We start from the raw sequence: 22,010 nt of genomic DNA on the forward strand, positions 1-22,010 counted from the left end.
GTTACGTTATATATCGATTCTGGTTTTCAATACGTTTCAATATAAATTTCTTCGTAAAATTTTTATTACTCATATTTTTTGACGTATTTCTCATACGATGGAGGACTTAATCAGGCTTAAAGGAACGTTGAAAGAAATCCCTCTTCCCAAAACTGGTTTGGAAAGTTACATTTTCTTTGAATACTATTTTTTCTCTTTTATTATATTCTTGAAAGATTTCATTTTGGATATACAATATAAACATTTATTTGAAGTATAAATGTACTTAATATGTTTTAACGAAGTACATGATAGGTAAGCTATTTGTTACATCATTTTAAAAATATACAAATCAAATTATATCAGAGACGATAAAGTGTTCTAAGACATTTCTTACATTTTCGCATAATATTTAATACTGGGGAAAAAGAATCAAATTTCAATATCTGTTCATTAAAACAATATTAGAGGGCAAGGAATTTTACTTCCTTAAGTTATTCAAAAACAAAACCCAACATTGGATCTGTTAATGCATATTTCGCTCCAACATACGCTTTGTGGAATTATTCAAATTCTTACGAATAAACTTAGTTTTGCAAAACTTGAAGCGGGCTCTTAACTTTACAATACATAAATTAGCTATGACGACAAAATACTAACGAAGAGTCCCAAACTTCGGAGGAAGAGGGTTCGCGTCTCGAGAGTATGTCTTCTAAACTAAAAGCAGCAAAAATACTACCAACAATCACCATGAAAATGTACCCAGCGAAATTATTAAAGGAGTTTTAAAGAGGTCTTTAATATATGATATCATAAATTTTTGTCCAGATATTAAATATCCTGTCAAAACATTATCCTGTATTTTTAAACTTTATCCTAACAAAATTTAAATTAAAAATAAAATTAATGCCTACAAGCCTCGTCAACGAGCTTCCATTTTCCATATTACCGGACGTTTTTCTAGTGCTAAAACTCAATTTACATATGTATACGCTGTATGAAAGTCGGAACGGTTTTGCAAATACATTAGCATTGTTAATTGTGGCTTCTTTGGGGTACCAACTTGGAAACAAGAGTGGGATTCGGCTTGGGTGGCGAGTAGTCGATCTGTTTGTTGTTCCTGGTTAATTAGACTGTTTATTTTACAAACATTTAACTTATATTTAATCTTCTTACAAAATATTTGTTACTAGTTCTGCTTTCGTGTGTTTGTATAAAAATCTAAGCACTTAGATGTATTTATTTTATATAAAAAAACACTGATGAATATAACATAATTGATCACTGTTGTAATACTAAATTAATCCTACAATTTGATTAAGAACTAAACACGAGCTGATCCTGAATTGATATCCTTCTTAGCCCTGATCGTATTTCAACGAACTGAATAATAAAACAATCCGAATTCTGTCAATACTGAAATCCAGACATTTAGAACTAAATGCCTGTAAGTTGCACAGTGCAGTATTTTCTTCGGGGGAAAATTTAACCGGGAGGAAAATCTTCCTGGATAAATCTCTCAATCCCGGACTTCTCAATCACGGACCCGGTAAAGCGGGATTTGTATAAGATAACTATTCAAGCGTTTTATACAACGTGCGTTTGATTTAAATGTTTCCGAATGTGTCAATCGAATTGTTTTATCTTATATTTATAATTAATTTTAAACATATTCTGTTCTTTATTTATAGTATGGGATTTTGTTTATAAGTTAAATTATTATAGTTAAATCTGGCTGGGATTAACCTATAATACATCCGATATGCTTTTGATGTTCGCAATTCCCCATATCATATTTGTATACATAGAATTTCAAATTTCCTAAATGTTTTATGAGTTAAAAAAAAAACATACATCATTTCTATTGATATAGTTTTGATATGCTAGTTTTCAGAATATCTGTAATTTGAAATGAAAACAAGTCAAAAACGCGTAGATATTTTTATACTGGGTTGATATTCTACGAGGGGTATGTGTCACTTTACATGGTTGCAATATTTATAATCACTTTTTACTATATAATAGCCTCCGTTTAACCTATATTTTTTTCTAGCTTACTATTCACGCAATGACTGGGTGAAAAGGAAGTAACGTCTACAAACTATGAGACGGGAAAAAGGCGTAGATAGGTGAAACAGAGTAATAAAATAAAGATGTCTATTTAATAAAGAAATATTAAGTCCTGTTAATACAAAATTAGATATAATTACTATCAGTGAACATATTTTTAACATTAGACTCACGCTGGAAGTGCAATCAATATTAAATAATATGAATATTTCAAACTGAAAATTAACTAAATACGTATAATATACGTATAATTTATAAAAATAAATAAATTATGTACAGTATTATTCCAGTGTTTGTATAATTCATCTACAAAATTAATAATATATATTTTTTTTCAAATATGAATTAGTAATTGTACACGCACGTGAAGTGCTGTATCTACAATATCCATAGCCTGTTTGCCCCACGGGGGAGCGACTTATAGTCTGTTTGTTCATTAGAGGTTTAATTTGATTTTTCTAGCGCGCTCTAATTGCATTGCTTTCATAATCTCCTTTCATTTATGCGAGAACGCGAACAATTAGTCCATGCAGTTTGTTTACGCTGAGATATATTTTATGTTTGTATTTAAAGAAACTTCGGTATCTTTGCATTTAAAGTTGTTTTATCTTTTTGATTTGTCTTGTTTATTTTATACTTTATTATTTTGGGTGTCTCTCTTTAAAATCAAAATCACTTGACATAAAAACCAACATAACAAAAAAAAACAGTTTTATAGAACATGCAAAGCTGAAGAAGACCGACTTTTACATATGTTGTTCATTGAATATTGTTTTTGTTCCTTAATATCATCAATCTATCGGAGCCCACTGCTGAACAAAGGCCTCGTCTCACATGGAGAAGGTTAGAGCATTAATCACCACGCTTGCTCGAGACGGGTGGCGATTTCAATCTTATAATTTGAAGTTACAAGACCAGGTTTAATCACGATATTTTCCTTCACCGTCCGTCAGTGGTGTCTAAATACTCTTAGAAAGTACATATGACTCGGAAAAGATCACATTGGTACTTGCCAGGTTTCGAACCCGCGCCCTCACGTATAAGAGGCGAGGCTTTAACCTCCATGCCACCACGACTTATCCTTAATATCATATGTCAATGAATTTCTTAATTTTTGAAATAACGGTTATCATTACGATTAAATGTAATAAAAAAAATTACTATAGCTGATCATCAAATAAAAGCACTCCCCTATTACGGATGTTAATAAGATTATAAAATGTTAAGCGTAGAAGCGAATTAATTGACGTGTATCCTAAGATGTTCATGTTATTGAAAATATTAACAGTCATACCAAAACAATTTTACATAATGAAATAAGCTTTTAATAGTACGACCAATTACTTTTGAGAGTATAGGCAGCATTTTACATAAGATATCATAGACAAACTTTTGAAACCAAGATATGAAAAATCTTTTTAAAACAACAAAAGTAACTTTTGAGGATAAAATCTATTGTGTGACAAAAATTATTTGACGATATATAATTTTTTTTATTGTTCTTTGCATTCCTCTTTTCTTCGGCTATGGAAAAAGTAAAAAAAAAATTAAATAATTTTGATCATTATCCACTAATTCACAAGTTGAGTTAATTTTTTAATATTATTTTTGTTAGATTTCATAATGAATAGAACGATATTACTTAATATCTGTAAGGGAACAGACGAATTATAAATACTGAAAATATTAGTGATTACTGGTATTCTCATGGTATGTATCAGCGTATGAGGTATTTTAACGCATCAAAGACGATTTGACCTCGTACCTTGTATATAAAATCCTTAATTCGACTGTCATAGTTGCAAATATTTCATGGTTTGATTCAATGAGTAATTGTTTAAAATTTTTGCAACCAAATATGAACATATTATTTTTAATAAGTGACTTAAACTTAATAACGTTTGAAAACTTTGAAGTTTTGGAAACAAAAATGTATATATGTATATAGTACACAGTAGTATGCTGCGGGCTAAGTGTGGTTGGGTAATGATTATATACATACACATATATATATATATCATATCGAACTCATTTATAAAATTTCAATGAAAACAATATAAGTCAATAAAAAATACACAATCAGCTAATTCCAATATTAAATAGAATCATATCAACTGTTCAGGCACGAACACAGGCAAAAACAGACAATAAGCCTCCTCCTCTCTTGGGATCTGCTGTAAAATATTATAAATGCAGCGATTTTGTCTAAAATTTAGTATCGTAATAGACTCAATGCATACAGGCAATAAAACAATTATCATTGGTGTCTCAAAATTCCGTGTATTTATATTAAATATTTACACTTTTGCACAATGCCTTATAATCTCATGAAGATGCACATGGAGAAGAGGGTTTTGATTTACATATCAAAAATATAAACATAGTTTTCAATAAACCTTATAAAATCATCACGTATTTGTGCATATGAATTACAAAATTTCGAAAAGTATCCTTACAAAGATTTTTGTGGCCTTAATATTTTTATAAGCTAAAGACATAAGCAAGGTAGAATTCAAACAAAATATACACAAACAAAAATTTTAGTTCATAACAAGTTTTAGGTCACAAAAGATGAAGGTGCAAGTAAGTAAGTTGAATTACTTAGTTCACTTTAAGCATTTTGTGAATCGTTTAGAACTATTTCCATAACTTTTTACCAAAAAAATATATAACATTATAATAACTACAACGTGGAAAAAATTATAAATATTAAATTAACATCACTAAGATAATATGATTCATAAAATATACTTTTATAACAGCCGTTGTGTGTTTGGAAGCGATAGAAATATATTTTTTAACATACAAATCTTATAAAAAACATGCTAATCTCATTTCTTATACAAAATCAATCACATTTTTTTGGATTACAAAACAAACATGTTTACCAAAACAAGGTGGAAAAATATTTTCTTTCAACTGATGCAGTGAAAGTTATTTGTGATATATTTAAAAATTAAGATAGAATTTAAAATTGCGAAGTTTAGGATTAAATATAGCTTCGGTGTTCGTTTTTTTTTGTGGAAACATTTTTTAACACGATTTAAGCTTCTTTTCCATCAACAAAAACCATCCATCCATCAACAAAAACTATCGATTCCATAACATAATATTGTATCCCAAAAAATAAATATAACAGTTATAAAATTGAGTTACAAATTGAAAACATGTTTAAATAATATAAGATATATTTATGTTACTTTAATGAAAACAACTCTATTATTTTTTGTTTAAAGAAATAAAAACGATATATGAATTTTTTTTTTATTAATTTAGCTTATTTCATTTAAGTATCTGATACCAAGGGGTAGCTATTTACAGAAAATACATGGCTTACTATTTCTTAATTAGGACATAAGCTATTAATCTTATTGAATTATTTTACGGAATAGTACAATTATTACTTGAAATAAACCATACAAGAGATTTTTTATTACTTCATATTTTGCGTAAGAAAAACTGTTCTCATCTATTAAATATTTCATTCACTTTTAAATATTACTTATTTTTATGAATGCCGATTAAAAGCGAATGGGAGCTGGTGTTTACTCTAAATACCATTGATGTCAACGATTGTATAGATGCGTGAATATTTTTCTATCAAGCAGTAACAGTTTAGTTTTGAAATCACAAGACAGACAATAGATGGCGCTGTCACAAATGTACTATATTTTTACTTTTTTTTTCTCTTTCAACTCTATTCCGAAGTCCACGATGATAAGGTGAAAGTCAAAATTTAGTAAGAGATAACATAATGTGCACCCGTGACTGTTATGACAATAGTGAGAACATTTGCAAAATAATTAAAAATTACAGTATCAAGATACATTTAGATAACGAAATCTTTCATTTTTAGTTATTGTTACTTAAAAAATCGGATTTAATATGGTTTAATTTTCTCTAATTTATAAAATAAACGCCAATTGTATTTATAAATAAGAGTATATGTGTACTATTATATAACTGTCAGTTAACTAAATTATTTTGGATATGGAGTATATAAAATTTCCTTATATCTATACAATAAAATAAAATTGGAATATTTTTTTGTAATATTAAAAAAAAAAAATTTTTTTACAAATTATGTGGTTAACACTATTACACTTTTAAATTTTTTTTTCCGTTGTTTGTTAAAGGTAACCTAAAACGTCTGAGCTGTTTTCGGCCTGACTTTCACTGGGACTATTTCAGGTGACAATTTTTATGAATATAAATAATAATAAAATAACTATTCTAAACATCGATAATATCTTATAATGTAGGTAAGGTTGTTAATATTAATTTGTACAAAAATTACTATAAGAAATTGAATTTAGTTACTAAAAATAACATTATATGATTTGGTGTCTTTTTGTAAGTAAGCGAACATTTTAAATAATTAAAACGAGGGAATAAGTTCCGTGGGAACCTATTACATAAAATTGTTATTTTTTTATATTTTAATCGTTAACACATTAACATTTTAATGGTATATCGTTAAATAAAGAACACAATTAATAATTAATTAACAATTTCAATAGATCTCTTATACTAAATTCGTTATTGCAATAACTATCTAAAATATAAAATGCATTTCAACCTCCCACAAGGGAATTTATGACGTTTTGTTCAGTCTCTTCATCGTAAGTTGGCAGGAGATTTTCTAAATAATCTTCATATAAACCATAATCTTCTGCCGTTACCATGAAGGGTAGAAGAAGAATGACAAATAGAAGAAACCAGTTCAATAAGCTGGTTCCGGCTCCGCTTCCCAAAGTAACTGAAAATCGAAATTATATTTCGTTAGCCCAAAGAAAAATTGGCTTTAATTTGATTTAAATATTATGTTTGTTTAATGATGTTAAAATTTATTAAAATTATACACAATACAGTACGATAGAACAAAATAAACAAAAATCTTACCTAACTTGTAGTATAAAACAAATTATATATCATTATCAGCCTATTGGTGTCTACTGCTCAGCAAAGGCCTCTTCTCACATGGAGAAGATTAGAGCATTTTGCTCAAGACTGAGTGGCTATTTTAAAATTATAATTTGAAATTAAAAGTCAATGTCAGTGATGTCAAAATACTCTAAAAATGTACATATAACTCTGAAGAAAACACTTTGATACTTGACAGGTTTAGAAACCACGCCCTCAAGAATGAGAGCGGACCTTTAACTAAAAGGCAAGCACGACTTAACTATATATAACTAATATTAATTAATATATGTATATAAAAAGATTTATTATATAATAAACTTACTTCTTTCAGGTCTAGGATCTGTTTCCGGTGTTAAGAAGTCAAGTTTAGCCGATCCATTATAAATATCGTATAAGGTAGCGTAGCAAGAAACTCTTAATCGTCCTCCAGGAAACAGTTCTGGTCTGATCTTCAATTGCACATTCACGTTTGTTATTAGAAGATTGTTTTCGGTTGTATGAAAACTAGTTTCTGTCGATCTCACCTGAAAATTATTTTGAAATCAAGTTAATATGATTCAGAAAAAAGTACATTGTATTTCATTTTTAGCACATATATGGGTAGTGGGATATTAAAGTAATATATTATATATTAAAAAATTATGGTTTAAGAGAACCGATTAAAAATTTACGAATATTTATATCACCTGTTACTTATTTCTTTTAGATGAAAATCTCTAATTTATATCTATAATCTACATTCTGTAAACTCTTCACCTGTATTTCGGTGTGTCTATCTGTTACGTGGCTAGTACTAGAGTATAATAATCTGAATTCATGTTAAAAAAAAATAATCTGTCCAGAGTGTGTAAAGTATGGTGTAAACCTTCTTTGCAACCTCACCGAAAGAGTGAAGGAATTACTAAAAGAAAGTTCCTACCGAGGCTTTCAATTACAAACTAGTATTGGTTAGTGTTTTATTAATTTGTTCTCTAATAAAATTTTATTAGGCCAGGAAGTTAATGAATGAAGTTATGAACAGAAATAGAAACTAAGTGGTATAATTAAAACATGACTTGGCTGGAAACTTTTATTAATAATAAATTTTTCCACATCAAAATAAATATAAAAATAACACAACAATTAATGGACAAATACTGAAAAGGAAATCGTTAACAAGTTAGACTAAATCTTGTAAAAAAAAAACTTTTTGTTTTGTTTTAAATAATGACGATGTTGTTAAATATAAAACTTTATAGAATTTTTTTTTTATTCTATACAATAATCAATAGCATCCATTTTTATACGAGGAAGCTCACTCGTTGTCAGCATTCAAAGATTTTATTCAAAATTTTGCTCGACTTTTCTATAGAAATACTTGAGTATGAACTACTGAAATATATAAATAACCGAATCGTATCTAAAGTAGAAAACTAGGACAATGTTCTAAGGACTGAATTGTATAATTGCTCTCGAAGTTTAATACGAAAGAGCACTCATATTTCGTTTCACAATTGCCTCAATAACAGAATGAATACAGAATACAAAGAATAAACAAAACAACTTATTCTTTCGAAGAAGGAAGAAGTAAGTTTAAGAAGTTTCAGTTACCAAAATCTCATAGACGGGATTAATTTTAGAATTAAAATGCTAAAAAGAAAGAAAAACAATCAACTAAAATAAATATCCTTTGCAAAATAAATAGCAAAAACTCAACAATGTTTGGACAGTAAACGTCCTCGATAAGGATTGACATCTACTGCTAGTTTTATATGATCGATGTTACAATTAAATAAAGACACTTATGTTAAAATACATATAAAAGTATAATGATAGCAAACTCACCGGCGCCTCATTAACGAATATTGTGAGATTTGCAGCTGGTCTTGCCGGAGCTGATGTACAGTTGGCCAGAAGCATCTCACCAGGCTGGTAGCGGTCCTTGTCCGTCACTAAAACTGGCATCGATGTTGGTAACGCTGAAAAAAGAAACGTAAAAGGACTTTTATAGAGCTTTATTTTTTTTAATTCAGAGCTGATTAGAATGAGTATGTAAAATTTTAAAACATTAAAAAATTACAATGCGGATACGGGAGAGTGTTGAATTAAGTTTCTTCCCATATATATTCCCATTTATTCCCAGTATTCCCATATATATATATATGTCGGCTCGCCATTGGAGTATGGGCGAGCTAGGTGGCTCTGAAGTCTCACGGTTGTGAGAATTATCCTCCATTTATAGTACTTATTAAAATAAGTAGATGATTCAGGCGGATCCCTTGACCACAATTATGAGTTGTGAACGGGACGGCTGCCGAACCACCACTGGCTCATCGACGATTGGCCCTGCTTATATAGGAGCCGTCCCCTCCCTTCACAACTCACCTGATTCACTGATTGGTGGATGAAGTCTGAGTCGTTTTACTTCTAAATAAAACTCAAATTATTATTTACAATCAAAAGTTATTTAACGAAACCAACAAATCAATTGAGTAATAATTAGTATTATTTTAATTATTACATATTTATCATTAACGCCGACACGGCCATTCTGCACAAAGGTCGCCCTCGACCTATTAAAAAATCTACTCAACAAAATTTGGAGGTTCCTCTGCTTAACTGCTCAACTTTGCTTCTAAAATCTTGAAACCGGCTGTCCTCAGTAAAATTTATTTAAGTCATATTTTTGGAGGTCCCTGTCCTCAAAAAATCTATTTAACCCATAATTTTGGAGGCCCCTGTCCTCAACGAAATTTATACAACCCATGATTTAAATTTATACAACCCATGATTTTGGAGGCCCCTGTCCTCAACAAAATCTATACAAAACATTTATTTTGGAGGCCCCTGTCCTCAACAAAATCTATACAAAACATTTATTTTGGAGGCCCCTGTCCTCAACAAAATCTATACAACCCATGATTTTGGAGGCCCCTGTCCTCAACAAAATCTATACAAAACATTTATTTTGGAGGCCCCTGTCCTCAACAAAATCTATACAACACATTATTTTGGAGGCCCCTGTCCTCAACAAAATCTATACAACTCATGATTTTGGAGGACCCTGTCCTCAACAAAATTTAAAAGCGTAAAACTGCAAACTTTTAATCTTTTGATGAATTGATAGAATTAGTATTTTGTGTGAAACTTTGATCACCAACTTCTACGCAACTTCTACTCGAGTTAAGCTTGATCCAACAACTGACAAACCTTCCAACGCCGACACGGAACCCTGTAATTATCGCATTTTCATCTGGTATTGGAACTAACCGCAGTTGTTCGTGGGAAACCCCTTTTTTTTTCTATTCCAACTATCTCAATTTGATATCGATCGTTAGGCAATATTTTTTTTGATTTCATATGCATCAGGGTATTTAAGATCTAATCCAATTTCACCCTTTTCCAATCTTATAACTTTAACCTTTCCTTTACTTTAGCCTTTCCTTTGTCCAACCTTAATTTATGTTGAGTTCTCCTAACGTTAATTTTCTTCTTAATGTAATCATCGAGTTGACTTCAATTTACTATCCCTTCAATTTACTATCCTTTCATCTTCGTTTATTAACGTAAGTAGTTCTACAGGTACTGCGCACTGTCTTCCAGTTAAAGCTTTTATTGGACATACATTCGTAGTTTTGTGCTTAGTGCAATTAATTGCCAATTCGAGAGAATTCAAACCTTTCTTCCAATCCTTAGTTCCGTAGTTTCAATCCTTAGTTCCGTAGTTCCGTATAATCGTTAACCCATTTTTGATTACTTCCATTACACGTTCAATTTGTCCATTAGTGCGACTTACGCCAGGAGCTATGTAATGTTAATAAATACCATGAAATTTACAAAATTCAAATTCGACTTTTAAAAGCTGTATCTTGATCACTAATTATTTGTCTAGGTGTCCTAAATAACGAAAGCACGTATTCCAGTGCACGAAGCGCCATGGTTGCTGTCTTATTAGTTGCGTAAGTCAAGGTTACATATTTTGTATAAGCATCGATTATTACGATTACATATTCATTTTTATCATGTTTCTTAGTAAGGCGCCCCGTCGCATCTATGTGAATCATATCAAATGGGATAGATTTCTTCTCAATAGGATACATTTGTATCTGTTTGGCTCCTGATCATCTTTTGCTCGTTTTGCAAATGGCACAATTATCAATAAATCGCCTTACAGTTGTGGACATTTCAAGAAACCAATAAATTTCACGAATTTTTGACAAGTGTTTTCTCTTACCCGAAGTATTCCAGAGCAGTATGATAGCTATTAATAATGCTCCACTGATATTATTTGGGAACTACTTGCTTCCATTTTTTGGATCCTGGTTCTTCATTCTGGTATTTACGCTCCAATTCTGGTATTTACGCTCCAAAACAAGGTCATGAAGACGGTAAGCGGTCATCATGTCGCCACTTCCAAAATTTTTTAATTAACACACAAGATCAGCATCACGTCGCTGTTCGTCCTTAAGTCGTGGATCTATGTTTTGAATTAAGTTAATACACATAATACGATTTCTGCTGAAAAAAATCTTGTCGATATTCAATTTTGAAATTGTAATGTTTAAAAAAAACCACCACCTGTGAATTCTTGGTAAAAGTTCATTGAGATGAAGATTTTATGTCATTACAGTCAGTAACTATACTAAAATATCTTCCATAAAGGTACTGTCTGAAGTGTTTTTACGGAGTGTACCATTGCAAGAGCTTCTAATTCATAAGCATGGTAGTGACTTTCTGGAATCGTTATTCTCATACTCGTACATGCTATTTGATATTGCTTACCCTCGTTTATTTGGATAAGGATAGCGCCAAGACCTGTACTGCTTGCATCTGCATATAGTTCGTTTAGTCAATCTTCCTTAAAAATGGTTAGTATTGGTGCCGAGGTTAGACGCCAAACTACATCAAGTCTGGTATTTCCACATTCAGCTGTCATTTCGAATTTATCATCCTTCTTGGTCAAATTATAAAGTGGTAATACACTTTCGGAAAACGATGGTATAAAACGTATAAAGTAACCTGTTAATCCACAAAATTGACGTACTTACCTAACACGGGCTGGCACAGGAGACCTCTAGAGCGTTTCGACCCCTCTCGGACCCGTGCGCACAACACCATTTGATATCAGGTCACCGAGACAATTAATTGCTGCTCTAAAGAAGGAACACCTTCCAACAAAACAGCCAAAACCCCGTCGAGAGCTTGCAAACCCTCTGACATTTTATCAAGACATCATCCATATAGACCAAAATATTATCCAGTAACAACCGCAGAGCAGTCATGACGGCCCGTTGGAACAGTGGCGAAGCGCCAGTTAACCCAAAAGGCATTCCCGTATATTTGTAGAGTCTATGCAGGGCAATGAAAGCTTGATAGAAATAGTGTTTTCATTAAGTTCACGGTTACCCGTGCACATCCTATCCTCGCCACTCCCTTTCCTGACGAGAACCACAGGACTTTCGAAATTAAAAGCACTTTCTCGGATCACACCACTGGCAATTAAATCTTCAATAATAGTTTTAACCCTCCTTCGCTCCATTGGTGCCATCCTATAAGGTCGTCTTGAAACCACTCCAAGTGGGTCCCAGAGTTGTATGTGTCAACCTCCTGTCCCCACTTTGGCTTTTGGTATTCCGGTAGCAAATGTAGCACAGTATTTGGCCAAAAGACCCTTCAACTCCCTTATCTTCGCCTCGCTGGCCAAATCGGTGTCAATATCTGGAAAGGGTATTTCAAAAGTTAACGCTGTATCAATAGTAGAATGTCTTACCACAGCAGCACCCTCCTCCGCAATGAGCACAGTCAGTCCTGTTCCTACAACCAAATCTGCACCAATTAAAACGTCACAAAGAGTTTCATGATCTTCAACAATTGCACAAAGTCTTAACCCGTTGACACGACAATATTGGAACGCTCCCCCTGCCCACCCCTTGAACATCAATAGACATTACTCACGTTTTTGTGGAAAGGAAGAGCCCAGAGACCGTCTTACCAAAAACCGGGAAGCACCGCTGTCGTAGAATGCCACGCAGTTAAAGTTGCCCACGCTTATATTCATTGGAGTCAACATTCCGCTATGTTCCCTCAATAAGTCGACCTTGTTTAAAACTTCACTAACCTTTTCCGAAACATGTAGATTCTACATACCCAATTTTGCCACGGTAATTGCACGTGGTTTTGGATCCTTCCGCTCTGTCGAAACTAGAACTCAACAATGGTTGAGAATCACTCACAATATCAGTTATTATGTTACAGTTTGTCTGAATATGCCCAGCTTTTCCACACTTGACAAAAGACGAGGCCACAAGTATTCATTATCTACACAGCCAATTACTGCTTCAACAGCATCCTTCTCCTTATCGCTGTTTATTACACGTTTCCAGATCTGCCACGCCTTTTTTTATGGGTTTAACTGGATGCGCTGTGTCCAACCTGAAATCCTTAGTTTTAATATGTCATTAGAGTATCTCGCTTCAAGTTCAAATGTTTATATTAAAGCTTCTCGCGTGTCTTTTCACACTGATGACTTGACAGGCCATGTATCCCCAATGGTTTTAGCTCAGCCTTCTAACAATCTAGCTATTTTTGTACAAATTTCAGAGTCACTTATATTCCAGTGATTTTTTGCTTGGTCAACATGGAGCACCAATCCCTTATAGGCACGTTCCCGTCTGGGGTAAACGATGCGATATAGATGTCACTTAACCTTGGCCTTTGTGTTGTTGAAATCAAATTGAAAAGTAAACCTGCAAGGAAATCGTCATTTGCTTGCATACTGGCCTGTTGTTGTTTAGATAATGTTTCCAGAAAGCTGGCCAGTGCCAGAAGGGTATCCGAGTTCTTTGGCACATTTTACTCCTTTTGTATGAGACGATGGACCTGCTGGATCCATCCCACTTCTGATGTCGGCTCGCGATTGGAGTATGGGCGAGCTAGGTGGCTCTGAAGTCTCACGGTTGTGAGAATTATCCTCCATTTATAGTACTTATTAAAATAAGTAGATGATTCAGGCGGATCCCTTGACCACAATTATGAGTTGTGAACGGGACGGCTGCCGAACCACCACTGGCTCATCGACGATTAGCCCTGCTTATATAGGAGCCGTCCCCTCCCTTCACAACTCACCTGATTCACTGATTGGTGGATGAAGTCTAAGTCGTTTTACTTCTAAATAAAACTCAAATTATTATTTACAATCAAAAGTTATTTAACGAAACCAACAAATCAATTGAGTAATAATTAGTATTATTTTAATTATTACATATTTATCATTAACGCCGACATATATATATCTCAGAACTCTATTTAAAATCTGACAACTTACTGTACTAGTTATTTAAATAATAAAAATAAAAAATAAGCGAGTCAGACTAATTTTAGTAAATAATGGTGATGATTAGTTAAATGTTTAAGTTTGGAATTTATAGTAAATGTAGAGAAACTAAAATTCCTGGTTTCATCTCATGAAACACTCTTTTAAGTAGTTGATTATAACGAATGTTATAAGCATATTAAAACAATTTGAATTATTAATAGAATTTAATTAAAATATAATTAACTATTGATGTCACGAATTTGCGTTGTTAATGGCAAGTTGAACAGAATCAAGAAATATTTTAAATAATGATTATAAATCAGTGGCCAAGACAATGGACCGAAATGCGCACAAATAAACTAGCGCAATCAACAAGACTTATGGCTAAGCAAAGAGCAAGTTACAATTGTTAAAGCTGTACAATTTCAGCTACGAAATATTGCCCTACTAGCACTAACTAGCTTCTTGTCTTATAGTTTCTAAATGCATATGTCTCTTTCATTTATTCACCTTTATACAAAAAATTCCAAATAAAAACGAAAGATGTGAGGGGTATGATATGTCACGTATGTATGTGACATCACTTGTTAGTTTCAAATATGAATAATATAAATAGCTGAACTGTAAACTTATTTACAGTGACGTTGTGTTAGCAAATATGTATTTTATTAAAAATATTCACTTTCAGCTATATGTATATGTAAATAAAAATGCACATTTTTGATTCCATTTTGACTTGAACAATTATTAAAATTCCCTTACATGACAAAATGTGGGAGAGACAATGATTGAAACGCTAGTGGGTATTTTTTGTATATATATATATATATATATTATTGGAACCTAATATTTGTTATCGAACAGCGAAATTGCTTTAAAATACTAATTAATTAATAAATTGTATTGAGATTCGATCAGCAATATTGAGTACACAACTCATAGATAAATTGTTAAACAAACGATAGCCTCTCGAAAGGTTATAACTCAGAACACAATGCCTAAACTTGAATCTATAGAGGTACTGACGATTTATGATAGGTCAATACTGCATCCAATGATACTAAATCGTTGGCTGCGAGCAATATACAAACATAAACTCAATATAATATGTATAAATATCAAACAAAATAAATGAAATGAAGAATAAGGACTTAATAGAGTGTTCACGTTATATGATACGTTAATCATTTTGATATATACATTTTAAGTATTTTATTATTATATATACAGATATTTATCATACAGATAAGCACCTCATACATACTTCAATATTTTTATTTAAAATCTATTTTAACGTCAAGTTTATGTTTATTAAAATATAATTTTTCTATTCTATAAACTATTCTATGAAAAAAATGGTATACGGTATTAACAAGTCTTAAACACAATATGATAGAAAGAATGATAATTATTGTGAGACACATTACCAGGTAAAAACAATCCTATAGTTTATAACAATAGAATTTATGAAGAATAATAACAATTCTCAGCATTGAGTGTTTCATTCAAAACTTATAAGCACGATAATTTTTATTTATATGAATTAAAACCCATTTCAAGCTGCATCGATTTTGTTAAGACGATTTATTGAGGCTTACAATAAAAGTGACAAAATTATTTTTATAAAAAAATGTCCTTTCTTTTTCTACAATTTTGCTTGAGGTTCAAGATAATAAAACGTTATGTTTTGTTATGTCACGTGTCTACAAAAGTGGGACAAAGGTTCTCGTTTTAATGAGTATCGTTAGTGCAATTTAGCAAACTTAGGTGAAATGCGAATGTCTTGACATTGTCACTGTGACACGAACAACTGAGTCATTTGCTGTATGTGTAGGTATCTCACACAATAGAATTACATCTTATATTTATATTAACAACAATAGTCGATATAATATGAAAGAACCTTCTAGATTGGGTTTTAAAAACAGTTTCTAAAGAAAAATTTATAAGTCATCTATATTCTAATTATATTTTATAATGGCAGTTTTTTGGCGTATGATATAAGTCTGAACATTTATATGTAATACATAAATTTTATTTAGTTCAAAAGAAAGAGTAGGTAAGGCGGGGAAACCTGTAAACTACTTCATCAATGTCTTAATTTTTTTTATGAAAATAATCTTAAAATATAAAATTCATACATTTATTCGTAAATCAGACTGATACAAATAAAAATATTTTAATTTTTCATTCTATTACATATCGTAAAAAACAATTTTATGTGCCATCTCATTCTGATCTGATTTTATTTAATCTTTAATACTATAAATTAATGTTTAAAGGCTTCACTAAGTCGTGGTGGTAAAAAATTAAAAATGATATTCTGAAAAAAAGAGAAAGTGCTTTGTTTAGGCTTTAGCAAATTCAGTGGTCCAAACAAAAAACTACTAAAAGCTAATTTTCTGTGGTAGGGCAGAACTGTCTTTAATTAGCACCAAATACGATTTTCAGTTTGTTGAACAACGCTCTACTCACTAAAATTATTGTGTATTACTTGATCCTTCCAACTTCTACTAGGATGGTCTCCACCATTCCGTAATAGAAGATTACATAAATGTATTAGTACGATGCTAATATATCTATTCCAGCCATAAGTTCTATTACAAATGAAAATGAGCAACGGCTCCATACCCAGTTTATGAAATCCTACCACTGCAACGCTTTTTCTTCGACACGCCGTTCCATACTATAATTTGTTAATGACCAAGAAAAAATACGTGAAATGGCTCAAAGTTTTAAGGAGTTTTTAAAATAATATACGTATTAAAAAGGAAAATAATTAAAAGTGGAATATGTAATAGTATTTATCAGCCAGACAACAGATATTTACACTAAACTTTAATTCGTTTTATTAAAAACTTTTATATTAAATTCAAACAGTGGTTTCACCGCATATTTGTACTCAAATAGCAATTTGCACTAGTCCTTGAAATACAAAATAAATTTTTATATATTTGTATTTTTTATTCTGAAAAGGCGGGAGTTGGGCCTTCTAGAATAGGCTCACATACAAAAAGATTTTGACAAATATTAATAATTCATTCTTTGTTAATGTAAAAATATATATAAAATAGATTTTTTTTATCAATACCGAGTGAAGAGAACACGAACAATGGTTGAATGTTATGAAGATTTATTCAATATGCCTTTATCGATAAAATTTATTTGGGTTTTTCTCTAAAATTATTTCACCTTTATTGAACCTAAATTTCTAGACTATATGAATGTCAAAGAAATAAACTAAGCGTGAAATAAAAATATTTTTTGACAATGTTAAGAGAATGAAAAAAGTTATAATCCGGAAAAGTACTGTATTTTCAGCTAAAATGTTTATTTGACAAAAAATATGAAACAATAAGGTTGTACTTTACCGCACATTTATATATATATATATATATATAGTTATTATGTTATCCGTCTCATGAAACCTTCAAAATAAATTACATTATATCTGAACACAAGCCCTCATTATAACGGTCATTGAACTTTATTAAGTAATTTTTGTTGGTATACGACCGCTTTTACTTATATCCGAAATGAAATGGTACAATTTCTCTTCATTACATTTATTAAGTTTGTTCTTAACAAGCATACTACAAACGAAAATCAGTCAAAAATCATGTGGTTAGTAAATAAAACATGCATGACAAATAAACAGAAATCGTAGTCCTAAAAAAATGAAGTTTTAGAATATTTAAGATTATGTATATAGCAAAGAATATTTGATGAAAGTTTCTCTTGAACTAGAATTTGTCTCCAATGCTCCGAATTCCGCAGCTGTAATTATTTTCTTATATCAATACTTAATTTCAGCTTCATAAATCTGCTGCATTAGCGACATTTTATATCTAGGGCTAACAGCTACTGTCAAGTCGGAAAAAAAAAACATTTTATATAAAACGCATTCTATTAGCGATATATATATGCATAGTTACTAAAAAATGTAATATCGCAAAAAAAAATTGTCATCAAATTTTTTTAGATAGAATAGAATAAATTAATTTTATATTCTAAAAGTTTTTTCGGTGTTCGTTTCGCATATGTCATATTGAGTTTTCAGTTGAACTTTTATTTTATTGCGACACAATGTTTGATGTTGAAAATATTTGCGTTAAATAATATTAAACCATTTATAAAAACGAATCATGATATCCATGTACGTTTCTAATCAGTTTACATGGCTAATCCTATTTGTGCAATGGAAATTAATCGTACCTATAACATCGATAAATTTCGTAGCAATTTGTGTTGTGAACGATGGAGAGTCAGCAGTGACTTCACAGGTAAAGTTTCCAGCCAAGCCAAGTTCCAGCCGTCGAAGCAACACTTGCGTGCCATTGGAGCGATTCATCTGGAAAAATGTTTGAGGAAATTTTATAGTAGAACTTCAGCTTTTTCTTCTACTGAGATTTTTTTTATATAATGTATCGTTTATAACAATTTACATATAAACCTGAGTTTCATGAAAATATAATTCTTACAAAGGTTATATTGAATAAGTATGAAAAATACTTAGAAATAAATTATTATTTGACATTTAAAAAAATTTCTTTAGTATGTTTTAGGTTGAAAAAACTTTAAAAAATTGAAAATTTGCGCGAGATCACCGTTGTAGGCACGCATCTTAAATACGAGTACTACATAAAAATATAAATGTAAAGATAATTAACCATGCTAGTGTGTTATCAAATTACTCACAAAAATCAACTCTTCGCGTTAAAGTTATCGTTTACAAATCAAAATATTAAAATATCTTATCAGTTTAACATTGGTTAAACAAATCATTGGTTTTATTTAACAATTAAAGTAAAATCAGTAGTCGTTACACTCACACATGAATAAGCAAAACTGTATATTCTTTTAAGCAACGTGTTAGGCTCTTCAAGACAGCAACAACATTACGATAACATTATAATAAAACTAATTGGATAAGTCTTAGAGTACTTACTTTGTAAAGAAAATATATAATATCAATTACACACAGACAGTTAAGAGCTGAACTTGTATAAAATGTATGTAATACTAATTAATAAAAATAATAACGAAAGTAAGGTTTTATGAAAAAGCAATTCATAATGAATATTTCCAAATCTATCTCAAAAAATTTATTTCTGCGAATTTACTATAAATTTTGCATACTCTTACAACAGATGCATTTTGTCCAAAATTGTTTTTCATATAAATGGATTTATTGGATACGCAAAGATCTATTTATTGGGGATAATGAAGTTTAAAAATTATATAAAATCCGAAATTGGAGCATTATTTAGAATGAATCTATTAAAGATATTATATAAATAGCATTTTTACATGGCGTTTCGTAAAAGTATGAGATAGTTTCGTGTAAGATAAATAGTCATTAGAAAGCCATTGACAAATGTTTATAGCTCATAAGTATTACACATAAATCCACAAATTATGAAGTGTTTATAAATATTTGCCACAATAACTAGTTATATCAGAAATTTATAAATTAATTATATACATAACACTGGATAGCTGTCGACTTATTTGACAGTTCCAACAAAGTAATAAATACGATCGTCAAATAACAAATTTTGTTGACAAATACTTAGTAAATTATGGAACTTGTTTGTTGTGTGTATGGTTCTTCCGTAAAAAAATATATCTTTTAATAGAATTTAACTTTTGTGAAATTCCACTGTTTTGCAGCTCTAGTAACAAGAGAAAGGAACTAGTTCGATCATTAAAATCTGATTTATATTTTACAGATAATGAAAACAATCTTCACATGTTTTGCACTCTGATTTTTTTTTATGTGAAAGGTGGCAAACGACGGCCTACTTGGTGGGCAGTAGTCACCGTCGCCCATGGACATCCGCAACATCTCTGTTGCGGATGCGTTGTCAACGTTTATTGTTAAGGAAGAGGGAGGGGTGGGAACGAGGAAATGACAGGAAAGAGAAACAGGGAAAAAGCAACCGGCTCCTTCACTCATCTTTCAATGAAACGCAGCTATTAAAGACTACTTCACATCGATCTTCTGTGAGAGGGTGGTACTTCCTCGGTCGAGCCAGCTCATGTTCGAGCTGTAGTAACTTGACCACAGCTAGGCTCTACCACCTATGGTGATTATATTAGGCATGAAAAAGTTTTTGACAATAAATGGATGTATGATAATAGGCTGGGTAGTTAATGTGAAATGGAACTACCTAAAAGTATAGTTTTAACAAACTATAATGTAAGGGAACTTTAAATTTGAGATAAATTTAATTTAATAAACTCAATCCAATTATAAAACTCTTACGTCCACATAAATGCCTGGCAGACCGAATACTCTCGTATCAGGTTCCTCAAGTGGTGTGTACCGAAAAAATTCATGGATCCCTCGATACCACTTGACGGAGTACAAAGGAGCGCCCTGCATGTCCCTTGAACAAATCAGTGCTGCTGTTCCGCCCTTGACGACGATCGAAGGTTTGACAAGAAGCTTAACGTCGCGTAAGCTCGTAACACCTGTAAAAAAATATAAGTATAATACTTTATATATGATATCATAGTAAATAGCTACATAGAGATAGTATACTATTGAAATTTTTAGTCTAAAACATATTTAATATAGTAACATTTACAGTACATTAACATTGTAGATTTATATCTGGAAGAATTCATTGTTGTACAGTAGATTCTACAATATAAGTCAGTGGGGAATGTAACGGACTCTACTGGACTTTATGTGCCATACATATTACTCGTCAGGAATTTGGGAAGTACAAAATGATATTTTAAGTTATTCCACAGTGTTCTTTTATTGTTTTTAAATTCATATATCAATAAATATAGTGACGGACGCGTGTTTGATTAAATTTAAACTTTATATCTGTTTAAAATGACGGAATTTTGTTTTCGAACTAATTAACCACATATTTTAGTAATTGCTTTTTAATAACAATCATATTATAATTAATTCCTTTCCAATAACAATATACAATTTACCATACCTCACACTAGTATTGATATTATAAATGACGTATCACATTCATCTGTTTACATTTCCTCTATGTGCAACTTAAGGTCTTTGAATACACGTTTATATATTTTATTTTACATATATTAATGTAAAAGATATGTAAATATGATAAATGTATGTTGGTAGATAAATAGCTCAAATCATTTGACTATCTCTGTCTATTAAGTGGTAGATCTAATACCTTCTAGATCGGTTAATAGACGCTTTAGAATACTTGATTGGCTGAAATCAGCTTTAAGTTATAAATATACCATCAAAAAAAAAAATGTTCTTTTAAGATTTTTTCAAGTTCTACGGAAATTTATTTGCAAACAAGAAACAATATCTAAATGTAACTCTATAAATTTAGATTAAATTCAGCCTGAGCAACGATCCCAACTTGATCTGCGAACGCAAAGTTATCTATAATGAGGTTTATACCTCTGGGAAACGGTTGTTACCCAGAAAATATAGCTATGCGGTCATGAAATAAGGCATTCAAATTCAATGGCCACCCGACAGAAATATCTGAGTGGGCAATTTATATTCACATGCTCAGTGACAGCATGTGTACAATCCCTAAAGCTAGGTTACATATTATTTTATTATTTGAAGCATTTTGTCTACCAACAATGTACGTTATATAACTTTAATAAAATAAGTAAATGATATTCTAAAATATATTCTATTTTTAAATTTTAACCGCACCTTGGAGAATCATTTAAAAGACTAACAAAATGTGTTAAGTATGCTTTTCATGATGTTATAAAA

At 31.0% G+C, this 22,010-nt stretch overlaps 1 protein-coding gene and 1 long non-coding RNA gene across 3 annotated transcripts in view; one reads left to right on the forward strand and one right to left on the reverse strand.

Moving 5' to 3' along the window:
• Positions 1–1,824: 1,824 nt before the first annotated feature.
• On the forward strand, positions 1,825–6,216 carry LOC133320798 (uncharacterized). Its single transcript, XR_009753928.1, has 3 exons — positions 1,825–1,948; positions 2,033–2,118; positions 6,186–6,216. It is a non-coding gene; the product is annotated as an uncharacterized LOC133320798 (long non-coding RNA).
• The window catches only part of LOC116769228 (uncharacterized), an 85,312-nt gene continuing 67,611 nt past the window's right edge, over positions 4,310–22,010 (reverse strand). For both annotated transcript variants that reach the window (XM_061529438.1, XM_032660270.2), the window contains exons 2-6: positions 20,538–20,746; positions 18,485–18,620; positions 8,800–8,933; positions 7,298–7,499; positions 4,310–6,808 (exon numbers count right to left, since the gene is read on the reverse strand). In XM_061529438.1, coding sequence (XP_061385422.1) covers positions 6,624–6,808; positions 7,298–7,499; positions 8,800–8,933; positions 18,485–18,620; positions 20,538–20,746 — 866 coding nt within the window. In that variant the 3' untranslated portion in view covers positions 4,310–6,623. The remainder of the gene's footprint in view (positions 6,809–7,297; positions 7,500–8,799; positions 8,934–18,484; positions 18,621–20,537; positions 20,747–22,010) is intronic.

The sequence above is a fragment of the Danaus plexippus genome, chromosome 5 (genome assembly GCF_018135715.1).
Source record: "Danaus plexippus chromosome 5, MEX_DaPlex, whole genome shotgun sequence".
Taxonomy (NCBI): domain Eukaryota; kingdom Metazoa; phylum Arthropoda; class Insecta; order Lepidoptera; family Nymphalidae; genus Danaus; species Danaus plexippus.